Source organism: Mastigoproctus giganteus, chromosome 9 (genome assembly GCF_048544385.1).
Source record: "Mastigoproctus giganteus isolate SK-2022 chromosome 9, ASM4854438v1, whole genome shotgun sequence".
Lineage (NCBI taxonomy): Eukaryota > Metazoa > Arthropoda > Arachnida > Uropygi > Thelyphonidae > Mastigoproctus > Mastigoproctus giganteus.
In genome coordinates, this window is record NC_143583.1 from 154,289,739 (window position 1) to 154,314,987 (window position 25,249).

The 25,249-nt window shown below is 37.8% G+C and overlaps 1 protein-coding gene across 1 annotated transcript in view; it reads left to right on the forward strand.

Moving 5' to 3' along the window:
- Positions 1-25,249, forward strand: part of fab1 (1-phosphatidylinositol 3-phosphate 5-kinase fab1) — an 809,612-nt gene that overhangs the window by 748,454 nt on the left and 35,909 nt on the right. The window contains exon 37 of the mRNA XM_090380831.1: positions 6,178-6,447. Within this exon, the coding sequence (XP_090236957.1) occupies positions 6,178-6,447 (270 nt within the window). The remainder of the gene's footprint in view (positions 1-6,177; positions 6,448-25,249) is intronic.

Below are 25,249 nucleotides of genomic sequence, written 5' to 3' on the forward strand. Positions count from 1 at the left end.
ATGGCAATTGGTAGCATCAAGTTTGGACAAAGTATGCAACAGGAATAGGAAGTTGTTAAAAACTATGATGGTTCATGGAACCACTGGTAGTGTTTTAAAAAAAAAAATAGTGTGATTATTTGGGTATATACAGAAGTTAACAGTAGCAGTACTTGGATCATGCTTAAAATCACGACTAATTTCGTACACCAAAGAAGTCTGAAATTTACCTTTCCTGTTATGGAAAATCAAACCCTGAACCAAATATATGCTGAATAAACAGCAATATATACATAATATTCCAGATCACCAATTCAAGTCTGACCACAGAGCAGTAAGTTAAAGGAAACAAAGGTGGTAGTCTTTGTTTCTTTTGAATTGCTGGCTTTAATTGGTTGCATATCACAGTATTTGTCGCTCATTACTGTTTCTTCTCTTCTCTCTCTCCAAATAATGTTCCAGGCTCACTCCTTCATGTTCCTGGTGAGCAATACATTCTCAGCTGATGCTTAGTTATGAACTTTCTTCAGTTGGTGCCACTTTGAACTTCTAAGTTTGCATTCTGGTGTGTAATTTATTTCCAGTCATTGTGTTCTAAGAAAGTATCTCCTTTGTACTCTTTTTGTCCCAAAAGCACAGAACATGCATTTATTGTCCCTTCAATTATGACATTAAATAATGAAGAATCTCTGAGTCTGCCTGCACTTTTCAAGAGTAAAATTTCTCAACAGTTATGGCTGATCCAACACTAATCTTGCACACTATGGCAATTTCTTCAGCAATGTGATGATTTCCTCCTCCTCCTCTTATTATTATTATTAGCCATATGATGCAAAGAAGCCTGAAGCTTATGCTGCACCGGCCAAAAAAAAAAAAATAATAATTCCCTATTACCCTGAGAGAGAGAGAGAGAAATCACCAAGAAAGAGAAGAATGATGATATCCAGCTCAGGACCCTGGATGTGCCAAGCCCATACTCACCAGATGTGAGCCACTGGGGGTATCCTCTGCTCTGTGACTTCTGGTGTGACAATGTGCTTGCCATGGTCAAAGAGAATTCTCAACACTTTCAATAACATTCTTAAACTTATTCTCACTCACTCAGACACTTGCTGTTGACTCATGCAAACTTACCATATTGAGTTAACGTTCTGTGATAAATTTCAACATGATTTATTCCTTTTGAATTCAAAAATAGGATTACGACCACATTTCTGCCTTGGTGCATGATTACAAGGGTGATGTCTTAAATTGTCTGTTTCCAAATAATGCCAGCAGATGATGCTATGTGAGTGCTCAGCGTTGCCAGTAGATGTTGATCAATAATCTGACACAAGATTATTCATAAGTTTTCATTTGAATGATATTTATAATTCAACCAAAATTGTTGCATGGCAATCTAGTTATAAATTCACTAGAGAATATCAGTTCTGGATAAATAAAACTTGATTTGAGTTAGGCTTGCCAAATAGAAAACTCAAGATGTTGATAAAAAATTTAAAAAAAAAAACCTCAAGATCTTCTAATACATCTAGGATCAATGCTTCTAATATATCCCCCAACGGAGGCTATGAGCTTTAATTTTGACACCAATGCTGACCTTCACTACTAGAATTAAACTTCTGGATAGTGTTTTACTATAATATACAAACTTAGAATTCATATGCTTATTCTTGGACAAGAAAGAATACAGGGTCTAAATTCTGTATGAAATATATTAGTATTAGTAGAGGCATATGATGCAAGAAAGCAAGCTTATACAGCATCAGCCAGAAAAAAGAAAAACACACTTCCCATTCGACCCATCCCTTCGCTCCAAAAGTTTGTCCAGTTCTTCCTTGAATTTATTTATGCTGTCAACTTCCACAGTGACAGATGGAAGTCTGTTCCATTGGTGTATCATCAGTGAATATCTGATTAATTTATTATCCATTTTCATCACTAGTCACTATTCACTAGTGCACTGTGACCAGAAGTAAACAGTGTACCAAAAAAATCACCCAAAACAAAAACAGTGCTATTAATTATTAGCAGTACCCTGGTAAAACATGCCTCTAAAGATTACTGATACCACCTCAGTTTGTTAAGTATCAGCCCAGTATCCAGTAAGGACCTTCTGCCTCATAGCTCCAAGGTGGCACAGCAATCACCATCTCTTTTGTATTCCCATTGGTTTGTTCGTCTGGCTTTGTTTTTCTCTATCTATTATAACCCTCCTAGCATTTGGGAATACAGTAGATGCTTTAATATATGTCTTGTTTTTGTAGTACTGAAAGTTTACTTCAGTTTGTGTCTGTATCAATTATAACTCTTATTCCATGTGCCTTTTAGAAGCATTACAGCAGTATTTTGTGATCTGGGATTCATGAATATAAATTTCACAGAAAGTATATTTTGATATGTAAAATCATTTCAAACAACTAACGACATGAAGGATATATGATGGTTAAAACTTGGTGCTGAAAAGTTGACAATATTGCCAAAATGTTAAAAAATATTGATACATTTGGAGGTAACGAAAACAACATAATGCTTAGTGGTCCATGTACATTGATTCAGTTCAGGGTACTTGATGGGCCAACTGAAAATGGGAGTAATAATCCAACACAGCCACCTAAAAGGATAAGAACTGTTAAGTTAAATTAAAAATCATTAATTAATTAATTGCACCCACCATATTAGGTTTATAGAAAATAAAGTTGTTATACATATTTTACACTATATTACATTGATTTTGAAAGAACATTTTAGAAAGCACCAATGAACAATCTGTGTCATAGAGATTTATTTTTTATATATACTCATGAGCAAAAAATTGACTCCTACCTAATAGTGTGTTGGGCTGCCTTTTGCCTTGATAACTGCTTGCACCCAGCATGGCATCAACTCCACAAGACTGTGGAAGGTATCCTCAGATATTGTGGATGGGATGGGCAGAAGGATGTCCCAGAGTTCGGCAACAGAGTAAGGCACTGTCATGGACTGATGAGTGATGCATTCCACCATCCCACAAATGTTCAAATAGGATTGATGTTTAGGGAATTAGGCAGCCATGGGAGCACATGAAATGCTTGAACATGATCTTTGAACCATTCCTGAACAATGCAGGCCTTGTGACATGGGACATCATCTTGTTGAAAGAGTCCAGTGCCATCTGGATACACAATCATCATAAACGGCTAAACTTGGTCTAAAACAATGCATCTAGCAGTGAAGGAATGAGGAGACCCAGTGATATCCATGAAAACTTCCCCCAACCGTGCAGTCTGGTTGCAACTGTTTGCCTGCTCGCCATTGCATACACACTCATCCATCAGCATGATGGAGCTGGAACCTTGATTCATCAAACAAGGTGGTTCTTTTCCAGTTGTCCAATGTCCAAGAACAGTTCTCCCATGCCCTCTGCAAGTAATGTTAATGATGATCAGTCAGCTTGAACACATGAACAGATTGCCTACTCCATAGGCCTATCTGCAAAAGCTTTAGGTGGATAGTGTGCTCAGAAAAGTTTCTATGTGTACCCTGGTTGTAGCATGCTGTTAATTGAGGGATCATGAGTGAGCTATTGGCCTAGCACATGCCAGCCACCATTCACCTTGACTGCCAACCAGTGGCAATCTCCCTGTCTTGGCACGTTGGGTCGTGTGTCCCTCTTCAGACCATTCCCACCACACCTTCACTGTGGTAGCCAGCAATGCCTGTAGCTGCTGAGGTGCTGATCCCTGCCTTGCTATTGCAAATCATTCACCATTCAAACCCTGTCAGGTCCTTCCATTCCCCCATTGCACAGACTTCATATTAACAAACTGATAGGCACTATCTATGCTGTCACTATATATGCTGTGCCAGTCAGTGTCATCACTCCTAGGTGCTGTGAGACGTGTCCACGAGTGGACTGCATCCAGTCCTCTCCAGGGTTCAGCAGAAGTTGTTTACCCTTTGTGAATCTACATTTGATATCTGCTGGATTCCAAGCCACATCGGAATCAAGGGAAATGATCTGACAGATGCTGAGACCAGACCAGATCAGCATCATCCCATAACAATCACAGTGTGCTAGACCCCTGTACAGACTAAGGGAAAATGATAAGAAATGTAGTACACACCCAGTGGCAAGAATCATGGCATGGACAGTCCAGAAACAAGTTGTATCAAATTAAGCCTGTAATCCAAAGATGGCAGTCTAGGCTGCGCAGGAGCCATAGAAAGGAAGTTATTCTAGCTCACCTCCGTATAGGATATAGTCGGCTCGTGCACTCTTTTTCTGTTGAGGACTGACGACGCTCCTATTTGTGAATACTGTGACACCATTTTAACCATTAGACATATTTTAATTGAATGTCCACGTTTTAGACACGAACGATGTATATCTTTTACTCCTTTTAACCATCTGACTGAGCTCTATACAGTCAGTCAGTCAGGTACACCCTGACAATGACCACATCAGCTGTTTTTAACTATTTAAAATTGATAACCTTACATCTTTTTAAAATGTACTCTTTTGTTACATATACTTCTACAGTCAGTCCTTGTATAGCACGATAGTTGTGTTCTAGAAACCCTCATGCAATGCAAAATCATGCAATATAAATAACAGGCCCTATGGGAAAAATAGGGTTAGGTGCCAACCACCCAAGATTGAACACATATTTGTAACCAAAACATTACCAAACACAATAAATAATCATAATAAAATACTTACATATTTTATTACTACTATTACGTAATAAAATATTGCTAATGCTTTTGCTTCTATCTTAAGCAAACTTGTTCTTTGTTTTATTTTCTATTCAAACAAATGAAAGCCGTTCCATCTCTTCAAATTCTTTGTGTCTTGATCTAATGGATTTTAATTATACTTTGAGTTGTTCCTACTATGAAAGTTGTTTTTATTTTCTATGCATTCTTTCTAATTCTCGGCATTGCCTCATTTAGGCCTGTAGCACGTGCAATATCACATGGTCTTCATTTCACTCAGTGTTTCACAATTTCATTTTTTTTTCTCTATCGACAGAGGCGGACTGGCCATAAGCCTTGCCGGGGAAACCCTGGTGGGCCGGAGGCCAAAAGAGGATGGAGGCTGGTGTGATTTTGGCCATAAATGCTAGTATGAGGCCTCTACAAATTTTCCCAGGTAAGAATTTTTGACCCAGTCCGACTCTGTCTATCCATATTGATTTTCTTTTTCTCTCTGAATCTGCAGTGTCTTCACCAGGACGCTTCCTTTTCACACCTTTTAAGTATTTTACTCATTTTTAGAGAATAAAGCACAATTACAAAATGAGTAGGCACACTTGATACACATAAACAAAGCTGCATGCGTGTTGCAACTGAATAAACAACACCATAAAGACAGAAGTCACATTATTAACACCTCACTAGCTCACATTTTACTAAAGCACATTTCTGGGGATTACTATCATTAAAACAATAAAAACAATTTCCAGTTGCATTTCTGCTAGTGGAATCTGTTACTGGTAGTAAACTTGATCTAATTGCATTTGTGATAATACCGATAGCTGGAATTGTGTGGATTTTTACATTATTATGGCGAAATGTGTTTCCCCTTCACCGATATAAAAAATATTAATACATTTTCAGAATCTTCTCTTCATTCCTATCGTATTGCATTCAGTTGGGGTGATTCCGTGTTAGACTGGCATTTCTTATAAACACAAAGGTGAATCGTGCATAAGCGAATTCAGTCGTGTTATATACGATATCGTTCCCCTATTTATAAATCATGTATGATCGAATTTGTGTAATGTAAATGTAAACGTGTTATACGAGGACTGACTGTATTACTTTTTTATATATCGTTTATACCTTGTTGACTGCTTTTATGCATATTTTTTGTACAAATTCTTTTTTTCTGACATAGTGACCAATATTCCCATGTCACTGTAATCTTTTAACAACCTTTGTTTTTTACTTTTTATAAATGTGTCTATTTGTTTATCATTGTTGGCATATTATAGCCTAGGTGGCTGTTGCACCCTAAACCCAAAATCAATCCAATCCAGTCCATGAGTGGACACAATGGTAGTCATAATAATATTTTGGTTCACAAGCATATGTATATAAAAAAGTTAACCTTTTTTTAAACTTTGGTATCCAGTTTTCTAAATTGCACTGAATTTTCTCTTAATAATAAGACAAATTTATTTATTTATTTTTTTGTTTTGATTTCCTTTGCAGTGAATTTTACAGATTTTGCTTTCAGTAGCCAGGAAGTTGATAAAGGAATAAGCAAATCAGGGATTAAAGTACCTAATTTTCATATTGAGGTTCAATTCAGTGATCCTAATGCACGTTTTTATTGTAGAGTATACTTTGCTGAACAGTTTCGTAAATTGCGTTGCTTATTATTTCCTGAAGGAGAAGAACGTTACATACGTTCTTTATCTCGTTCTGTCATATGGGCTGCTAGAGGAGGAAAATCTGGTTCTACTTTTTGCAAAACTCATGGTAAGAATTCATTTTGTTCATATTTAGGGAATCAAATTATGTTAGATATGAAATTTGAATATTTGTGAAAATATATATACCTCCAATGGGAACATCAACATTTCTTGTGATTTGAAGTTTCAAGTATTCTGGAACTTGAAGTCACTTTCCTATATTTCAACAAGAAATACCGTTTATTTGTAATAAGAGTAATTTGTAATGATATCATCACAACTTTCCCAGACAAAATACGGAGGATGCAGAAAGGTCAGGGAATGACCACGGCATATCCCCAGAGCAATATGGCCTTAGTTGCTAATGCTCCTAAAAACCAAATAACAAACAACAACAACTTTCCCACTGTATCATAACTGAGTGTAAGTCCTGCATTTAATAGCTAATACAGCTTACAGTAAAATAAATCTTAAAAGAAAATTTAATTGTTATATTATGATTTAAATTATTACTTTGTTATCCCAACTCCAAAAAAAAATAGTACTAACCATGGAAAAGTTGTCATGGAGTTGACACTGCATTTATACAGTCGAATCTCGTTAATACAAAGTTCAAGGGACGAGGTCCCCCAAAAGTGGCAACATTTTACTGGGTTTTTTTGGGTTTTTTGGCACATACTATATATCTAAGAATAATAATAAATAAAAATTATATCAAAAATAAATAAAAAATAAATTAATTTAAATTAATAAAATAAAATAATAAAAACAAAAGCCTTGTCTAACAGTACAGTAATAGGATTACACACTTTTTAAACCTTTTATTTTATTTGTAAGATGAACTAAGAGAAAAATAATTAACAAAATGAAAATATTGTACAGTATACATTTTGATATACACAATATTTTAGTATCACAGTAAAAAGAATTAATCTTAATATAAAAGGAGACATACAAACCATTAACTTTTTGATAAATTAATCTAATTTAAAGAAAGAATCCAATGTTCTTTGCATGTTTTGTCCTATGTGCATTTTTAACTACATCACAGACATTATCAAATGCAATAGTTGTTTCTTTATCAATGTTACTGCAGGCCAACACATTCTCTATTATGCTCAATGCATTTTGGGCATCTCTTTTTAAATGACAGTGTGTGTACTTCATCACTTTCGTTGTCAAAACAAAAACATCATTGTTTTGGTGTTGAGTTGTTGTGGTAGAAATTACATCATGTACCTTCAAAAACTCTTCAAATTCTCTAACAAAATCCTTATGCCCCTTCCTCCATTCCTCAATGTTTCTATCACATTCGTCTGCTGAACCATGTTTTTCAATGATATTATTATTATTATTAGCATTAGCCATATGGTACAAGGAATACAAGGAAGCCTGAGGCTTATGCTGCACCAGCCAAAAAAAATTCCTGAGGTACCCTGTGTGTGTGTGTGTGAGAGAGAGAGAGAGAGAGAGAGAGAGAGAGAGAGAGAGAGAGAGAGAGAGAGAGAGAGAGAGAGAGAGAGAGTCAGAAGTAGAAGGGAATCACCAATAAAGAGAAGAATGATGATATCCAGCTCAGGACCCTGGGGTGTGCCAAGCCCATACTCACCAGATGTGAGCCCCTGGTTCCCTCTAAAGCACTTTTTATGAAGCAATTGATTATTACACTTGATGCAATACTGTCCCAAGCAATAACAAGATTACGGATAGCATCCAAGACATTCCAGTTTGGCTGCAAATTGTTCCCCCCCTCCTACATTGAGGATTAAGTACCTTATCGGGCAGGCTCTGTATGCTCTTGTGGTTTAAATAATGCCTTGGTTTGGTGGCTGCATAAAACTGGTGGTAATGGGAGGTAAAAACAGCAGCCGTATATTTGTCAACTTAAGTCTCAGAAGAATGTGCTGTACAACAATCTAAAATCATCAAAATATTCATTTTTTCTGAAGCCATTCTTCTGTCCACTTTTGATAACCAAGACTGAAAAATTTTGACCATAACCCAAGCACTTCTATTTGCCACATAATCACAGGGAAGTTGGTTAACTTCTTTAAAACATCTTAGCTTGGAAAATTTACCAATCACAAGTGGGCATAGTTTTGTATTGCCATCTGAATTGTTGCGATCCAAACTAGATTATGGGTCCCAAGTATATTCCTCAGCCAGAGACAGTGTCCTTCGATGGCTGGACCCCGTCCATCATCAAGCCCTACGTATTACTACTGGAGCATATTGCACATCTCCTGTCCAGAGCTTATACGTCGAAGCAAACGAACCACCGTTATCGCTTCGACGTAAGCAGTTGTCTTTAAAGTATGCTTTAAAACTGAAATCCCTGCCAGACCATCCTACGTGGCCATTCGTTTTTGAGCCACGATGGGAAAATTTATACAATACCCGTAAGACTGCCAATCGTCATTTTGGTATTCGTCTCCAAGAGCTACTCAGAGAACTCAATATCAAGGTAGACAAGGTTGCCCAAACATCAAAGCAACCCTTTCCACCCTGGCATGCTTGTGTCCCGGCATGCGACTTGTCGCTTAGAAACTGGGGAAAGTTGGACACTCCATCGTGTGTCTACCTGCAGCTTCATTCAGCATACCGAACTGAATATTCCGACTTCGCGCCAGTCTACACAGACGGTTCGAAGTCAGAATCATATGTGGGATCTGCTGCTGAATTTACAGACAGCACTATATCAGAGCAGATTCCCTCTGAATGCAGCATATTTACTGCAGAGCTGCACGCTGTAGAGTTAGCATTAGTAAATGCCAATACCAACGGTTCATTTTATATTCCGACTCTCTTAGCACGTTACAGGCTTTAATATCTGTGAGATATAATCCTCATCCAGTTCTGTCTAGCATTCGGCAGAAGATTCATGTTCTCCATCAACACGAATATGATATCCGCTTCTGCTGGATTCCCAGCCACATTGGGATTAGGCGAAATGATTTGGCTGACGCCGCAGCCAAATCAGCAATTCACAATAATAACCGCTGCCTGTTAGTCCCCTATACAGACTACAGGCAAATAGTACATCAAAAGATACATTCCCAATGGCAGGATTCGTGGAATAGACAGACTGCGAATAAATTATATCGTATAAAGCCTGTAATTGAACCGTGGCAGTCTAGTCTGCACAGGAATCGTAAGGAGGAAGTTGTTCTAGCTCGTCTCCGCATAGGACACAGTCATCTTACACATTCTTTTCTGCTGAGGGCAGATGACTGTCCTATGTGCGAGAACTGTGGTACCATTTTATCTATTCGTCACATTTTAACCGTGTGTCCACGTTTTAGACACGAACGTGATTTATATTTTACCGTTTTTAGTCATCCGGCTGAGCCTTATACACTCAGTCAGATTTTATCTGACAATGACCATGTGTCTGCTGTTTTTAGCTTTTTAAAATCAATAAACATTTTTACTGGTATATAAAATTTACATTTTATTGTGCTTTTCTATTGATTTATCTTTTATACATTTGTTATTATTTATTTTGACATGGTGACCTAACTAGTTAGGTCAATGAATGTTTAATTTTTTTATATATGACATGGTCTTGGCGCATTATAGCCAAAGCTGCTAATGCACCAATAAAATCTAAATCCAAATCCATCTGAATTGCAGCATAACAGAATATTGAGTCTTTGTTTACTTAATTTTCCACCATGACAAGACTCTACTCAAATAGCAAATGTTTTGTTTGGCAGCAAATTATAAAATAAACATGTCGCATCGAGATACAGAACACAACCAGTCTGCAGCCTTTTCTTTGTTGAGTAATCCAGACTCGCCGCAAACATTTCGTGAAACCAAATTATTCCTGTCTTTAAATCTTTGGAGCCAGCCACTGCTGTGCATTTGAAGTTGCTAATTCCATGTTTCTGAGCTAGATAATTTGCCTTTTCTTGCAAAATCGGACCTGATATTAGCAAATTACATGCACTCATTTGTTGGTTTGTTTCAAGCCCCTCGTGTTTTGAACCAAGAATTCATTTCCCGTTTTTTTATTGCTGCTCCAGTATCATGCACTTCAAGTTTTTTTTTTTTCTTGATTTACAGTATTATAGATAAAGTAGGTTTGTAGATAAAGTAAGTAAAGGGATGTTGTATTTCTTTGCAATGTCCGTTTTGCTTCATTCCATCCTATTAGCCTCTGGTTATAATTTTCAGTTTAATTTCAAGGCTTAATTACGTCAGTTTACGTTTTGTCTCCATAACACTACTAGATGAGATTTAATGTAAACAAACTTTATATTAATTAAAAGACACAAGTTCCAAAAAAGATATTAGCTCAGATAAAATGGCACAAAAAATAGATTATACCGTAGCAAAAGATCCTTTGAAATGGCATAACAATTGCAACTGGTCTTTTCCAGTGGAGAGCGAGGGAGTGTGTGTGTTAAACAACTTAGAAAAACTGTTTCTATTCTTTTGTTAATTTAACATCTCATCTTTCACAATGATGTTTTTCAGAGTGCACTTAAGTTTTAGTTACCATAAACTAGTTTTGTTTACACAAAAGTAAATTCTCACAAGTCAGTGCCATCCTTCGAGAAGCCAGGAAACGGGTGATCAGAAGCAATAATAGGGGGAATAATCGGATAATTGTGCCAAGATTTGTATTAAACGTACAAAATAACAATACAAGAACTCCCCGATGTAAGTTTTAGCCTGCCGGTGCAAACTTAAAAAAATCGTGGAAACACATTTTGCATTTTTTTTTTTTTTTTTTTTTTTTTGTAATTCGTTCCAATTCCTTGGAAATTGAAAATTTTGCTATATTACTAAACTATTTATCTCGCTAAAAGATCATATTTATGATCTTTTATATTTATAAAAGATCATTTTTCTAAAGCATGTTTCTGGACGCCACAACCAAAAAACAATAAAAATGATTTGCACTTTTTGGTTTATTGGGCTTTTCTGTTAGTACATATAATTATAAACGGTTAGTAAACTCAATCTTATTGCATTTGCGACAATACTGATAACTGCAATTCTATGGGTTTTTACGCTATTATGGTGAAATGTGTTCCCTTTCACTGAAATCTTCAATCATATAAAAAACAAATTTTCAGAAACTTCTCTTCATTCCTATTTACGTATTACAATCATGAAGGGAAAGTGGCCAATGAAAACTGCAAGTGCTGGCAGTGCCAGGAAACGAAACAAAATTGATTTAGAAATGAAGATGAAAATGATTAAGAAGTACGAAGCAGGACAAAGTTTGTCATCTATTGCATGGGAGTTAGGTCTCGCTGCTTCAACAGTGAATACTATTTTAAAGGACAGTGCACGTATAAAAGAACATGTCAAAGGATCAACGCACTTAAGATCAACAGTGATCACAAACAACATTGAGGTGCTATATCGAAGATGGAACAGCTGTTAATAATATGGGTGGAAAATCAGATTCAGAAGCGAGTGCCCCTGAGTCTAATGACCATTCAAGCAAAAGCAAGAAGTATTTATAAAGATATTAAGGATAAGTACGGCGAACCCCAACCCAAGTTCGTGGCAAGCAACGGGTGGTTTAATAGGTTCAAGCATCGTGCTGGTTTCCACAACGTTAAAGTATGCGGTGAAGTTAACAGTGCCGATTCTGCAGCTGGAGAGAAATTTTGTGAAGTGTTGGAAAAAATTATTGATGAAGGCAGCTATTCAATGAAGAAAATTTTAACATTGACAAGACTGATCTGTATTGGAAAAAAATGCCGGATCGAACATGAATTGTGAAAGAGGAAAATACAATGCCAGGTTTCAAGGTGTCAAAAGATAGGGCCACGCGCTTGCTTGGGGCTAATGCAATGGAAAATTACAGATCAAAACCACTGCTTGTGTGCCATTCTGGAAATCCTTGTGTATTTAAAGGCATCAATAAAGATCGAAATCGAAAATGGTTCGATCGAAAATCCACCCTACCCGTGGATTTTCGATCGAACCAGAGAGCATGGATAAAAGTATCTCTCTGTGAGGATTGTTTTAAAAGTTGCTTCATTCACAAGGTTGAAAATATTGTAAAGCCAACGACGTTCTTTTCAAGATTTTGCTTCTATTAGCATTAGCATTAGTAGAGGCATTTGATGCAAGAAAGCAAGCTTATGCAGCATCAGCCAAAAAAAAACCCACTTCCACTTCACCCCTCTGTTCGTTCAAAATACCTGTCCAGCTGAGCCTTAAACTTATTTAGGCTATCAACCTCCACCACAAGGGATGGCAGTCTGTTCCACCAACCAACCACCCGCTTGCTAAAGGCAAATTTCCGCACGTCTATCCTACATCTGTCTTTCCTCAATTTGAATTTATGCCCTCTCAGGTGATTTTTCTGAGCTAGAGGAAGAATCCCATCAGCATTGAGCATGCTTAAACCATTCAAGGCTTTATACACCTCTATCAGATCACCTCGCTGGTGCCTAGTCTCCAGACACTGTAATTTGCAAAACTTAAGCCTTTCTTCGTAAGAGCACCCCTTTGTTCCATTCACTAATCTTGTTGCCCTTCTCTGTACTCGTTCCAGCAGCTCTACATCCTTCTTGAAATGAGGCCTCCAGACCTGTATACAGTACTCTAGGTGTGGCCTGACCATTGCCTTATACAATGGAATAATCACCTCCTTATCCCTGCTGGAAAAATTCCTGTATATCATTGACAATACTCCATGAGCTACTCTTGCAGCCCGTCTGCACTGCTCAGAGAACTTCATATCTGCCTGCACAATCACCCCCAAGTCCCTTTCATTCTCTACCACTGTCAGTGTAGTACCACAGAGTTGATACGTTGCTCTGGGGTTGCTGTTTCCCATGTGTAGTACTTTACATTTGTCAATGTTAAACTTCATTTGCCACCTCTCAGCCCATCTGCTCAACCTTTCCAGATCCTGTTGCAGCAGCATAGTGTCAGTAGTGTCCTTGACAACCCTGCCAACCTTTGTATCGTCTGCAAACTTGGACATTAAGCTTGATATACCATCATCAATATCATTTATAAATACAGAAAACAATAATGGACCCAACACTGAGCCCTGAGGGACTCCACTAATAACATTAGTCCACGATGAGCAGTGTCCATTGATTACCACTCTCTGTCTTCTCCCACTCAACCACCCCTTTATCCATAGCAGCAATTTGCCTCCAATGTCACACTGCTCCAATTTGTGTAGCAGTCTTCCATGTGCAACAATATCAAAAGCCTTTCTAAGATCCAAGTATATAATATCAAAGTTATTCCCTGCATCCAGTTCTTTTGTGACTGCATCATAGTATCCAATCAAGTTGGTCAGGCAAGACTTCCCCTTAACAAAACCATGCTGTGTCTGAGCTATAACTGAAGTCTTGTCTAAATGATCCTGCAGTGCTTCTTTAATCAGTGCCTCCATTAATTTTCCTGGAACAGAAGTTAAGCTCACAGGTCTATAGTTACTTGTGTCAGCCTTTGATCCTCCTTTGTGAATTGGGGGTCACATTTGCACATTTCCAGTCTATGAGTACCTCCCCTGAGTCCAAGGAAGCTCTCATAATTATGGCTAAGGGTTTGCTTACTTCCTTTGCTGCCTCCTTTAATATAACTGGATAGATCCCATCCACCCCGGGTGCCTTTCTTGTGTTTATCTTCAACAGTTTCTCCTCCACTTTACTCCCAGTTATTTCAAGATTCTGTAGCTTACTGCTAGAGTTGAATACACCTCTGGCATTCCCCTCGCTGAATAACTCCTCATGTGTGAATGTCGATGCAAAATATTCATTTAGTTTGTTAGCTACCTGAGCAGGATCATCAACACTTGACCCATCAATATCAAGTGGACCAATCTGATTCATCCCCTTCCTTCTAGAGTTTACATAAGTAAAGAACTCTTTGCTGTTTTTCTTTGCATCCCTTGCCAAGGATTTCTCGTAATCTGCCTTCGCCTGCCTAACCTCCTTTGTAACTTGGTTGCATATCAACTTGTATCTATCATAGGCTTCTGTGTCATGTGTTAATTTGTAAGTATCCCATGCATTTTTCTTCTCTGCCATATGCCTCATTAGTTCATCTGACATCCATTTTGGCCTAAACCTTGAACAATATTTCTTAGTTGGTATGTAAAGGCTAGTAGCTTCCAAGATAAGTTCTTTGAATGCTTCCCATTTTGAATTTGCTGTTGGTAACATCATCAGTTGGTCCCACTGTATAGAATTTAAATACTGTCTCAGTCCATCGTAGTCGCCTTTACGGAAGCAATAACCCTTCCCTTTACCCCTAATGGTAGTTACCTCTTTCAGTAAATCCCACTTCAGCACACTGTGATCACTGCCACCTAGTGGTTCATTTATCTGCAGATTCTTAATGCATGAAGAATCACTGCTGATAATCGAATCAAGAGTATTACTCCCTCTAGTTGCCTCCTGAACATGCTGATGTAGAAAACAATCATCCAATAAATCCACAAAAGCCCTGCTAGTGTGTGAATAACCAGCCCCCAAATTCCAGTCAATATCTGGGAAATTAAAATCTCCCATTATAAGACTCTCTGATTTACTGGCCCACTCTATTTCCCTGTACAGTTCCTTATTATACTCATCAGAGTCATTAGGCCTATAGCACACTCCTACTCTCAATTTTGATCTCCCAGTGCTTATGTCACACCAAACTGACTCAACACTGCACTGTCCAGCGATGTCGACTGGCTTCACTTCCTTGGTTTTTATGTGTTTCTTAACTAATAGCATAACCCCTCCCCCCTTCCTATCCTGTCTATCCTTTCTGTAGACGTTGTACTCCCCAAATTGCAGTTCTGCATCCCTTATATCTGTGTGACACCATGTCTCTGATATCCCAACAATATCTGCCTTTGATGTTTTGAGCAATACCTCAAATTCATCAAATTTATTTACTAAACTCCTAGCATTGGTGTACACGCAAGTATACCTGCACCTGTTTCTGTTCTTAGCTACCCTAACACAACCCAAGTGTTTATTTGTACCGCAATGGCTCCCAGCAGTCTCTGAAATACCATGCATCTTGTTTTTCAGGCTTCTGCTCATTCTAATAGAAGCAGTGCAAGAATCTCTTTCACCTCTGCCAGTGGCTACTGTCAATCTATTGGTCTTTGTCTCCCCCCAAGCTAGCAGTTTTCCGACCCACCTAACACTGCCTCGATAGCATCAGCAAATATTCTTGCACCCTTTCTATTTAAGTGTATCCCATCCCTGTAGAAGCAATCTCTCCTGTTAACAAGTACAGTCCAGGCTGAAAAAAATTCTACCCCTTGAGCCTTGCACAATCTTTCCAGGGCCGAATTGATCGACAAGGCTCTCATCATATACTCCCTCCTATCGTGTCTGGGCAGAATTGCAGACACTTTCAAATTCAACCCTAATTCTCGGCTTTTGTTCAACAGTGACCTGTACTTGTTAAATTAGATAATTAACTAGATAACGCTTAAATAAGATAATTAATAAGATAATAATGCTTATAAGATATAAGCGTTATTATCTTATTAATTAATAAATAATTAATAAGATAATAATAAGATAATAACGCTTAAATTATCTAATTAATTAGATAACACTTCCACCCCAGGGACTCACTTCTGGTGAGTATGGGCTCTCTCTCTCTCTCTCTCTCTCTCTCTCTCTCTCTCTCTCTCTCTCTCTCTCTCTCTCTCTCTCTCTGGATAACTTGGAATTTTTTTTTTTTTAGCTGGTGCAGCATAAGCCTCAGGCTTCCTTGCACTATATGAGTAATAATAATAATAATAATAATAGACATCTATGCATCTAGATGATTTCAATTCGAACACGAGAGTCATATTTCTATGCCAAACATGGCTTCACTCATCCAACCTATGGATAAGGGTGTTATTTCGAATTTAAAAGCATACTATTTACGCACAATATTTGCTCAGGCATTGTCTGCAGTAGACGGTGAGAAAAATTTTACGTTAAGAGACTTTTGGAAATCTTGCAATATTTACCATGCCATCTTAAACATTAATAAGACCTCTGGAAGGAAATTACTAAAAGTTGTTTAAATGGTGCATGGAAGAAAATGTCCACGGCACATAAAAGGCTTTGAAGGATTTGAAAAAGACAAAGTAAAACACCTCCCGCCATTCCCAACAGACTCCATTCAATGCCTCCTGTGGTCTTCCGTCGAAAGGATGTCAGAACGATTTTGACGAATCTTGATGCTAAGAAAGCTCCAGATCCTGATGGTGTTTCTCCACTTGTTCTCAAAACCTGTGCTCCTGAACTTACTCCTTTTCTTTGCCGCCTTTTTTCGCTTTCTTATTCCAAAGGTGTTTTTCCTTCTGCTTGGAAATTTGCTCATATCCAGCCAGTTCCTAAAAAGGGACTGGCTGGATATGAGCATCCAATATGAACAACCTTCCTCCCATCCAATTATCGTTGGGAATTACTTCTACTCTTTCTAATGTAATGGAGAAATCAATTAACCGCCAACTCTTAAACTACCTAGAAACCTTCCGTCTGATCAACGATCGCCAGTGTGGATTCTGTCAGTGGTGTTGATCCACTGGTGATATTCTGGCTTATGTTACCCATTTATGGACTAATTCAATGGAAAAGTTCAGTGAAACACAAGTAGTTGCTCTTGACATCTCAAAGGCTTTCGATCATGTTTGGCATAAAGGTCTTCTAAACAAGCTTCCATCTTATGGTTTGCCAACTGTTTTTAGTAACTGGTTATCCAGTTTTCTCTCTGATCGCTCACTGAGGGTGATGGTAGATGGCTCTCTGTCTTCTAACTTCTCCACTAATGCCGATGTCCTCCAAGGTTCAGATATTAATGACCTTCTTCCATTGACTGGAAATCCTGTCCATAGTTTTGCCGATGATAGCACATTGCATTCCACTATCCATTTTGAGAGAAGGCGCCTCCGTAGCCAGGTGGGCAGGAGCAGCAGTGCGTAGCACACGCTTCTTGATTAGACCGGGGTTCGAGCCCGTGCCCACCAAATACGGAGGATGCGGAAAGGTCAGTGAATGGCCACCGCATATCTCCGGAGCAATATGGCCTTAGTTGTTAATGCTCCAAATAACAAACAAACAATCCATTTTGAGAAACCTTGTCCTGCTCAATCAGCTTCAACTTCTCGAAAATCTGCTACCAATTCCTTAAATGCTGATTTTCGGGTAATTCTCCAGTGGGGCAAAGACAACTTAGTTGATTTCAACCCTTCTAAAACTCAGTCTTGTCTTATATCTCACAAAAAGGATTCTTTTGCTCCTATACTTATCTTTAGTGACACTCTGATTTCTAGGCAAAATGATATCTCTTTTGAGGATTACCATGACTTCTAATCTCTTTTGGAACAAGCACATTACAAATATTGCTTCCTCTGCATCTAAAAAACTTGGTTTTCTCTTTCGCTCTCAGCATTACTTTTCTTCCAAACAGCTGCTCACTCTGTATAAATTGCAAATCCACCCAGCCATGGAATATTCTTCTCACATCTGGGGTGGTGTCCCCAAAACCTCTCTCAGGCTTCTTGATTCCATTCAGAAGAGGGCAGTTAGGTTAATTAATGATTCATCTCTAACAGAGTCTCTCCACTCGCTTTCTCATAGACGCACTGCTTCTGCTGCATGCCTCTTCTACAGATACTTCCATGGGCACTGTTCTTCTGAACTGGCTTCTATAATTCCCGCTCTCTCTTTCAAAACAGTCCGAACACGTGCCGCCACCAGCCAACATCCATTTACTGTCCAACTTCAAACTCACAGAACCAACTTTTCATCTTCCTCGTTTATTCATGCAACTGCCGTTTTCTGGAACAACCTTCCTTCATACATATTTCCTGAAAATTGCAGTCTACAGAAGTTCAAGTCCAATGTCAACAAATATCTTCTTTCATCTTCTGAATCTCCAACCCAAGCACGGTAGGTTCTAATACCTCTCGTCTTTGGGGTCTACATAAAAAAAAAAAAAAAAACTACACATATATGTGAAAAGACATTTTCATCAGTTACGGCAATTAAAAACAAGTACCGCTGTCAGCTAGAAATACAAACGGCTCTCCGTGTTGCAGTAATGTCATTGGAGCCAAAAATCCAACAGCTTATTTCCAACAAGCAGCAACAAATGTCACACTGATTATTTTGCTATAATTAATCCTTTATACACCTCTATGTCGAGGTGCACTCGATATTTGATAATTGTTAATATTAATTGTTTCTGTTAATTCTTTTTTAATAAAATGAAATTTAAAATGTTTTTTTGCATTTTTCATAATGAATATATCTTTGTTTATTTATTATACTTTTTTTATCATTATAAGGCCATTATATTATTAATTATATTAACATTAATGATATCCAATTTTTTGCAAATAACTTGGAGTGCAAAAACAAGTGTAAGTACCATTTCATATTTAGAATGCTACTTTTATGGAAAAAGTCATGGTAGTGGTCGGCGGGATTCAAAATTTTGAGTTTAGTGGTCCGTGAGGTCCGAAGGATTGGTGACTGCGAGTACAGTACACTGTGAAGGCCAGAGATTTAAAAGTGTATGGATATTGTGATGTGTAATGTTTTATACAATTGTTCATTTGATCTTTTACCCATTGGGCCCCCCTAATGGGACCAGGTACACCCAGTATATTTACTCTGGCAAGTCTTGCCATCTAATTTCCTGAGATTTCAGTAGCTAGAACCTAAAAAAAAAAAAAAAAAAAAGTTACTAAAATGCTGAAAGGGGGATAGGCTGAATGGTAATAGGGTTGTTGCATGGTTGACTTAAGTTTTTGAGTGTGGGTTTGGAATAATTTTTGTTTCATTAGACGTGATCGCAAAGTTAGAGAGAGGGTGGGGAGACTGAAGGCTGGGGGTAAGACAGAGGTGGGGTCAATATAGAAGGCAACCCCAGATGGTCAGTGAGGCATGCCCATGCCCCCACCAGAGGGAAGAAAATGGGGTAGTGAGGAGACAATAGACTTCTCCTCCCCCCCACCCAGGAAGTAGGAAGAAAGTACTGTGCAAGGGTTCACTGGTATGGGGAGACCAATGGCCTTGGCAGCAAGCTGCAGCAATAGTCATGTCCAGTGAGTTTGTCTCAGAGGTCACAGCCACTGGTGTCAGGTTCAGGAGATGTGTAGAGTCAAGTCTGACTTGGTGATTACTGGTGTCTTCCGCCGCAGAGGGATCTTGAGACAGGTGAGCAATGGACCGCATTGATCCCGGCGTGTGTGTGTGTGTGCGTGTGTACACGCACGTATGCACACATACATACTCCTTAATGCATAAATACGAAAAAAACACACACACACAGTGCAACCTTGATATAACATTTGAGCAACAACTTTAACACCCACATTATAGCCAAAAATAAAATTTATTCAGTTTTTAACTGTTCTGTCACCAATGGATGAAATGGATTAAATAATTTAAATGAATAAATAAAACACACTTTACTATTCCATTTTTCAGGTGCATGCATTAACATATATATAGGCATTAGCATCTGTTGTTTTCATGTTCATCCAGTCCCTATCTGTCTGTCCATCTTCACATAATAACTGAACTCCCAGTGGACAGCTTTCAGTGCAATTTTATATTTGGGTCTTTCAGAAAGATTTGTAAAGCCACCCCAAATTTCATTAAAATTGGATTGAATAGCAATCTGGGAATTATCTACTTCTTTTATTATTTTTTTTTGTACATATCACATGTACCATATACTGTATTGTAGTTGAAGCACTGGATATTATGTTTGTTTCCATGCACCGATTGGAGGAATGAATGAATGGGTAAGATAACAGATGTGTAGAAACAAAATGTCCTTGGTTTGCACAAAATTTTCCCTTTCAGATGCTCATTATTTTGTTATCACTTTACTAAATATACAGGGTATCTACAAACCTCGTTTACAGAACTGTTATTGTATGAATCAGAAATATGATACTGGAAATGTCATGCTTAGAAATATCATAGAAATCGTGATTCCCAAAATATCCGAAGGTGTGGTGCATACCAATTATGCAGAAAGCAACAAAATAGGGTCCAAAACCATTTCTATAGACACCCCACCTACAATCTGATTCAGTATAAAAGAATGCGAGCTATAGCAAGATTCACTGAGAAACAGAGATGAAGTTCATGGATTCAATTCATATCTACAACAGATAATCTGGGATAACATGAGGCTCAGGTAGTTTGGAATAAAATGAGGAAAATGATAGGTAAATATCAAAAAGAGTAATATCACTAATATTACTCTAGAATGGAACCAGTTTGCAGAAAGGACAGGGAGGGAGGAAGGAAGGGTTATGCTGTTAGTTAAGAAACACATAAAATCTAAGGAAGTGAATCCAATTGATGTTGGTGGACAATGCAATGTTGAGTCTGTTTGTTGTGACATAAGCACTGGGAAAGGAAAAATGAGAGTAGGTGTGTGCTATAGGCCTAACGAATCTGATGAGCATAATGAGCAATTGTGCAGAGAAATAGAGTGGGCCAGTAAATTAGAGTGTCTTATAATGGAGGATTTTAATTTTCCAGAGATTGACTGGAATTTGTGGGTTGGTCACTCACACACTAGCAAGGCTTTTGTGGATTTATTGGATGATTGTTTTCTACAGCAGCATGTTCAGGCAACTAGAGGGAGTAAAACTCTTGATCTGATTATCAGTAGTGATTCTTCATGCATTACGAATCTGCAGATAAAGGAACCACCAGGTGGCAGTGATCACAGTATGCTGAAGTGGGATTTACTCAAAGAGGTAACTACCATCAGGGGAAAAGGGAAGGTTTTTGCTTTCGTAAAAGTGACTAAGGTGGTCTGAGACAGTACTTAAATTCTATACGGTGGGACCAACTGATGATGTTACCAACAGCAAATTCAAAATGGGAATTATTCAAAGAAATAATCTTGGAAGCTACTAGGCTTTTCATACCAACTAAGAAATATTGTTCAAAATTTAGACCTAAATGGATGTCAGGTGAACTAATTAGACATTTGGCAGAGAAGAAAAATGCATGGGATAAATAGAAATTAACAGGTGACACAGAAGCCTATGATAGATTTAAGCTAGTCTGTAGCCAAGTCACAACGGAGGTTAGGCAGGCAAAGGCAAATTACGAGAAATCTCTGTCAAAAAGATGCAAAGAAAAACAGCAGAGAGTTCTTTACTTATGTAACCTCTAGAAGGAAGAGGATGAATCAGATTGGTCCATTTGATATTGATGGTTCAACTATTGGTGATCCTGCTCGGGTAGCTAACAAACTAAATGAATATTTTGCATTTACATTCACACATGAGGAGTTATTCAGGGAGGGGAATGCCAGAGTTGCATTAAACTCTGGCAATAAACTAGATAATCTTGTAATAACTGAGAGTAAAGTGCAGGAAAAATTGAAGATAAACATAAGAAAGGCACCTGAGGTGGATGGAATCTATTCAGTTATATTAAAGGAGGCAGCAAAGGAAGGAAGCAAACCCTTAGCCATAATTATGACAGCTTCCTTGGACTCGGGGGAGGTATCCATGGACTGTAAATGTGCAAATGTGACCCCAATCCACAAAGGATGATCAAAGGGGGAGACAGGTAATTACAGACCTGTTAGTTTAACTCCTGTTCTAGGGAAATTAACGGAGGCACTGGTTAAAGAAGCATTGCAGGATCATCTAGACAAGACTTCAGTTATAGCTCGGACACAGCATGGGTTTGTTAAGGTAAAGTCTTGTCTGACCAATTTGATTGGATTCTATGATGTAGTCACAAAGGAACTGGATGCAAAGAATAATTTTGATATATATTTGGATCTTAGAAAGGCTTTTTGATACTGTGGCACATGAAAGCCTGCTGCACAAATTGCTGCTATAGATAAAGGGATGGTTGAGTGGAAGAAGACAAAGAGTGGTAATCAATGGACACTGCTCTTCGTGGACTAATGTTATTAGTGGAGACCCCCAGGGTTCAGTGTTGGGTCCATTGTTGTTTTCTGTATTCATTAATGATATTCATGATGGTATATCAGGCTTAATGTCCAAGTTTGCAGATGATACGAAGGTCAGCAGGGTTGTTCATGACAGTATGCTGCTGCTGCTGCAACAGGATCTAGAAAAGTTGAGTAGATGGGCTGAGATACTGTGGCACATGGAAGCCCGAGAGGTGGCAACTGAAGTTTAACTTTTACAAATGTAAAGTACTGCATATGGGAAGCAGATCCCCAGAGTAACATATCAACTGTGTGGTACTGCACTGACAGAGGTGTAGTGTGAAAAGGACCTGGAGGTAACTGTGTAGGCAGATATGAATTTTTCTGAGCAGTGCAGATGGTCTGCAAGAGTAGCCCATGGTGTCTTGTCAATGATATACAGGAATTTTTCTAGAGGTGATTATCTCCTTCTATAAGGCAATGGTCAGGCCACACCTTGAGTACTGTATACAGGTCTGGAGGCCTCATTTTAAAAAGGATGTACTGTAAAAAGGATGTTGGAACAAGTACAGAGAAGGGCAACAACATTAGTGAATGGAACAAAGGGTTGCTTTTACGAAGAAAGGCTTAAGTTTTGCAAATTACAGTGTCTGGAGACTAGGCACCTGCGAGGTGATCTGATTGAGGTGTATAAAGCCTTGAATGGTTTGAGCATGCTCAGTGCTGATGAGATTCTTCCTCTTGCTCAGAATAATCGCCTGAGCGGGCATAAATTCAAATTGAGGAAAGACAGTTGTAGGATAGATGTGTGGAAGTTTGCCTTTAGCCATCGGGTGGTTGATTGCTGGAACAAACTTCCATCTGTCGTTGTAGAAGTGGATAGCTTAAACAGATTCAAGGCAGAACTAGAAAACATTTGGAATGGGTGGATGAGTGAAACGAGAAGGGGGTGTGTGTTTTTTTTTTTTTTTTTGGCTGATGCTATATAACAGGGGTGATCAACTTAATTTGTGATGCGGTCGAATTTTTTTCTTCAAAAATTTGCACGATCTACCATCTCAAGAAGTTCATTGCACATGGTTAAAAAGGTTTATCAACACATATTGAAAAATGTTTATAAATTTTAAAATTAAATACAATTCAGAATTCTTATTTTAAATTCATACGTATTTAAATTTTTAATTTATGTGAAGTTTGTGTCTTTTCATCTTCCAAGCTTTCAAAATTGGGGATATACTGTGATAAGGCAACCGTAAAGAATCTTCTTGTATGCAAGTCCATAAGAGTAGAGCGATTCTTTGGTTTTTTTTTTGTTTTTTCCAAATACGAAAAGGCCGATTCACATAGATACGTGGAACTTGAGAGGAATTTAAAAATTCACTGATTTTTTTACAGTACTTTTCTCGGCAAACACATTTCCAAAAGTCTTTTTCTGATAATCTGGCTTTTAGGAAGATATCGTTTCTCATTGAAATAATTTCATTTTCAAGTAATATTTTCTCCTTGTGAAAAATCTCAGCAATTTTTTTCTGCAATTTGCTTCGTATCTTAGTCGATCTTATATGGACAAGAAATATATTGAACAATGTCTTCAATTGTTTTAAAATCACTGAATCTGGTTTCAAAATCATCCACAACTTTCCCAATTTCTGAAACATATTTCTCACTATTAAATTCAAAAACAGGATACTTTTGCAAAATGATCGAATTTTTTTTCTTTGAGATCCTTAGCCATTGCCAAAAATTGATATTTATATGCAGAAATACTACTAATCATGTCACCCGCATTTTTATTTTTTCCTTGTAATTCCAAATTGGTACTGCTAAAATCTGCCAAAAAAGCCAGACCACACAACTACACCGTATCTTCCAGCTGCTGATAATCATCTCCACTTTTATCGACAAATTTTTTTATTTCATTCAGTAGAAATCTGTAGAAACTTACTCCAACTCAGCCACTTCACATCTGTTTGTAATATCAAATCTGGTTAATTTTCATTGAGGTGCATTTTGAACAGTCTCCTTTTAAGAGATTGTCTTCTGATGGAATTCACGATTTTGAAAGCTATGTCCATAATGCTTTTAGTATTTAATTTTTTGCTGGCTAACACTTTTTGGTGGATGATACAGTGGTAACTCAAAAAATCTGGGAATTCATCATCCTTTTGGCACAATGCAATGAATCCGTTAAGATGCCCTGTCATTGCTTTGCTCCACCTCTTTTTATTGATATGAGCTTAAATAGTGGTAATTTAATTTTTTCAATAAAATTTTTGAATGCTTTAAATATATCAAGACCACTAGTTCTTTCTTTTAACGAAACAATACCCAGCAGGTCCACAAACTTTTTTTGATTTTTGAAAGGGTCCGTAGATCTCAGTAGTTTGGGAACCAGTGTTCTAAAGTAAAGAAGTAAACACAACCAACTAACCAATGAAATGTAAATCAGATTAAAAGGAACAGCTGAAACCCTTTACTAAGATTACCTCTGAAATACAGCACACTATACGAACTGCACATTGACTTGTGCAGCCCTGCACCAAAAAATCCTAATACAACCAATCAATTTTAACCCTCCCATGCACCAACACCATCCTCATTTTTACCAGTGCCTAGCACAGATTGTGATAGGCACTGGTAAAAACAAGGAAGGAAGGAGTTGGTACATGGGGAACAATATCATATAAATTTGGCATAGGCATCCTCACAACAAAGGCCAGCAGTGAAGTGAACATTGGACTTAAAAGACATCAAAATGGCTAAATGTCATCTAATGGCATCCAGTAAATTCTGTGTTTGTCAGCCTTTAATTTTAATTATTGTCAATGTAACTCTCTTTTGTTGTCAAGTTTTTTTTGCTGCTAATTATAGCAGTCATTGTTTTTAACTGGAAAAATTCATTCCACAATAGATTTACTAATCATTTTATTTTGTGTATAATACCAATGATGATAACCCTAATGGTAGAGGATTGAAGTGTATAG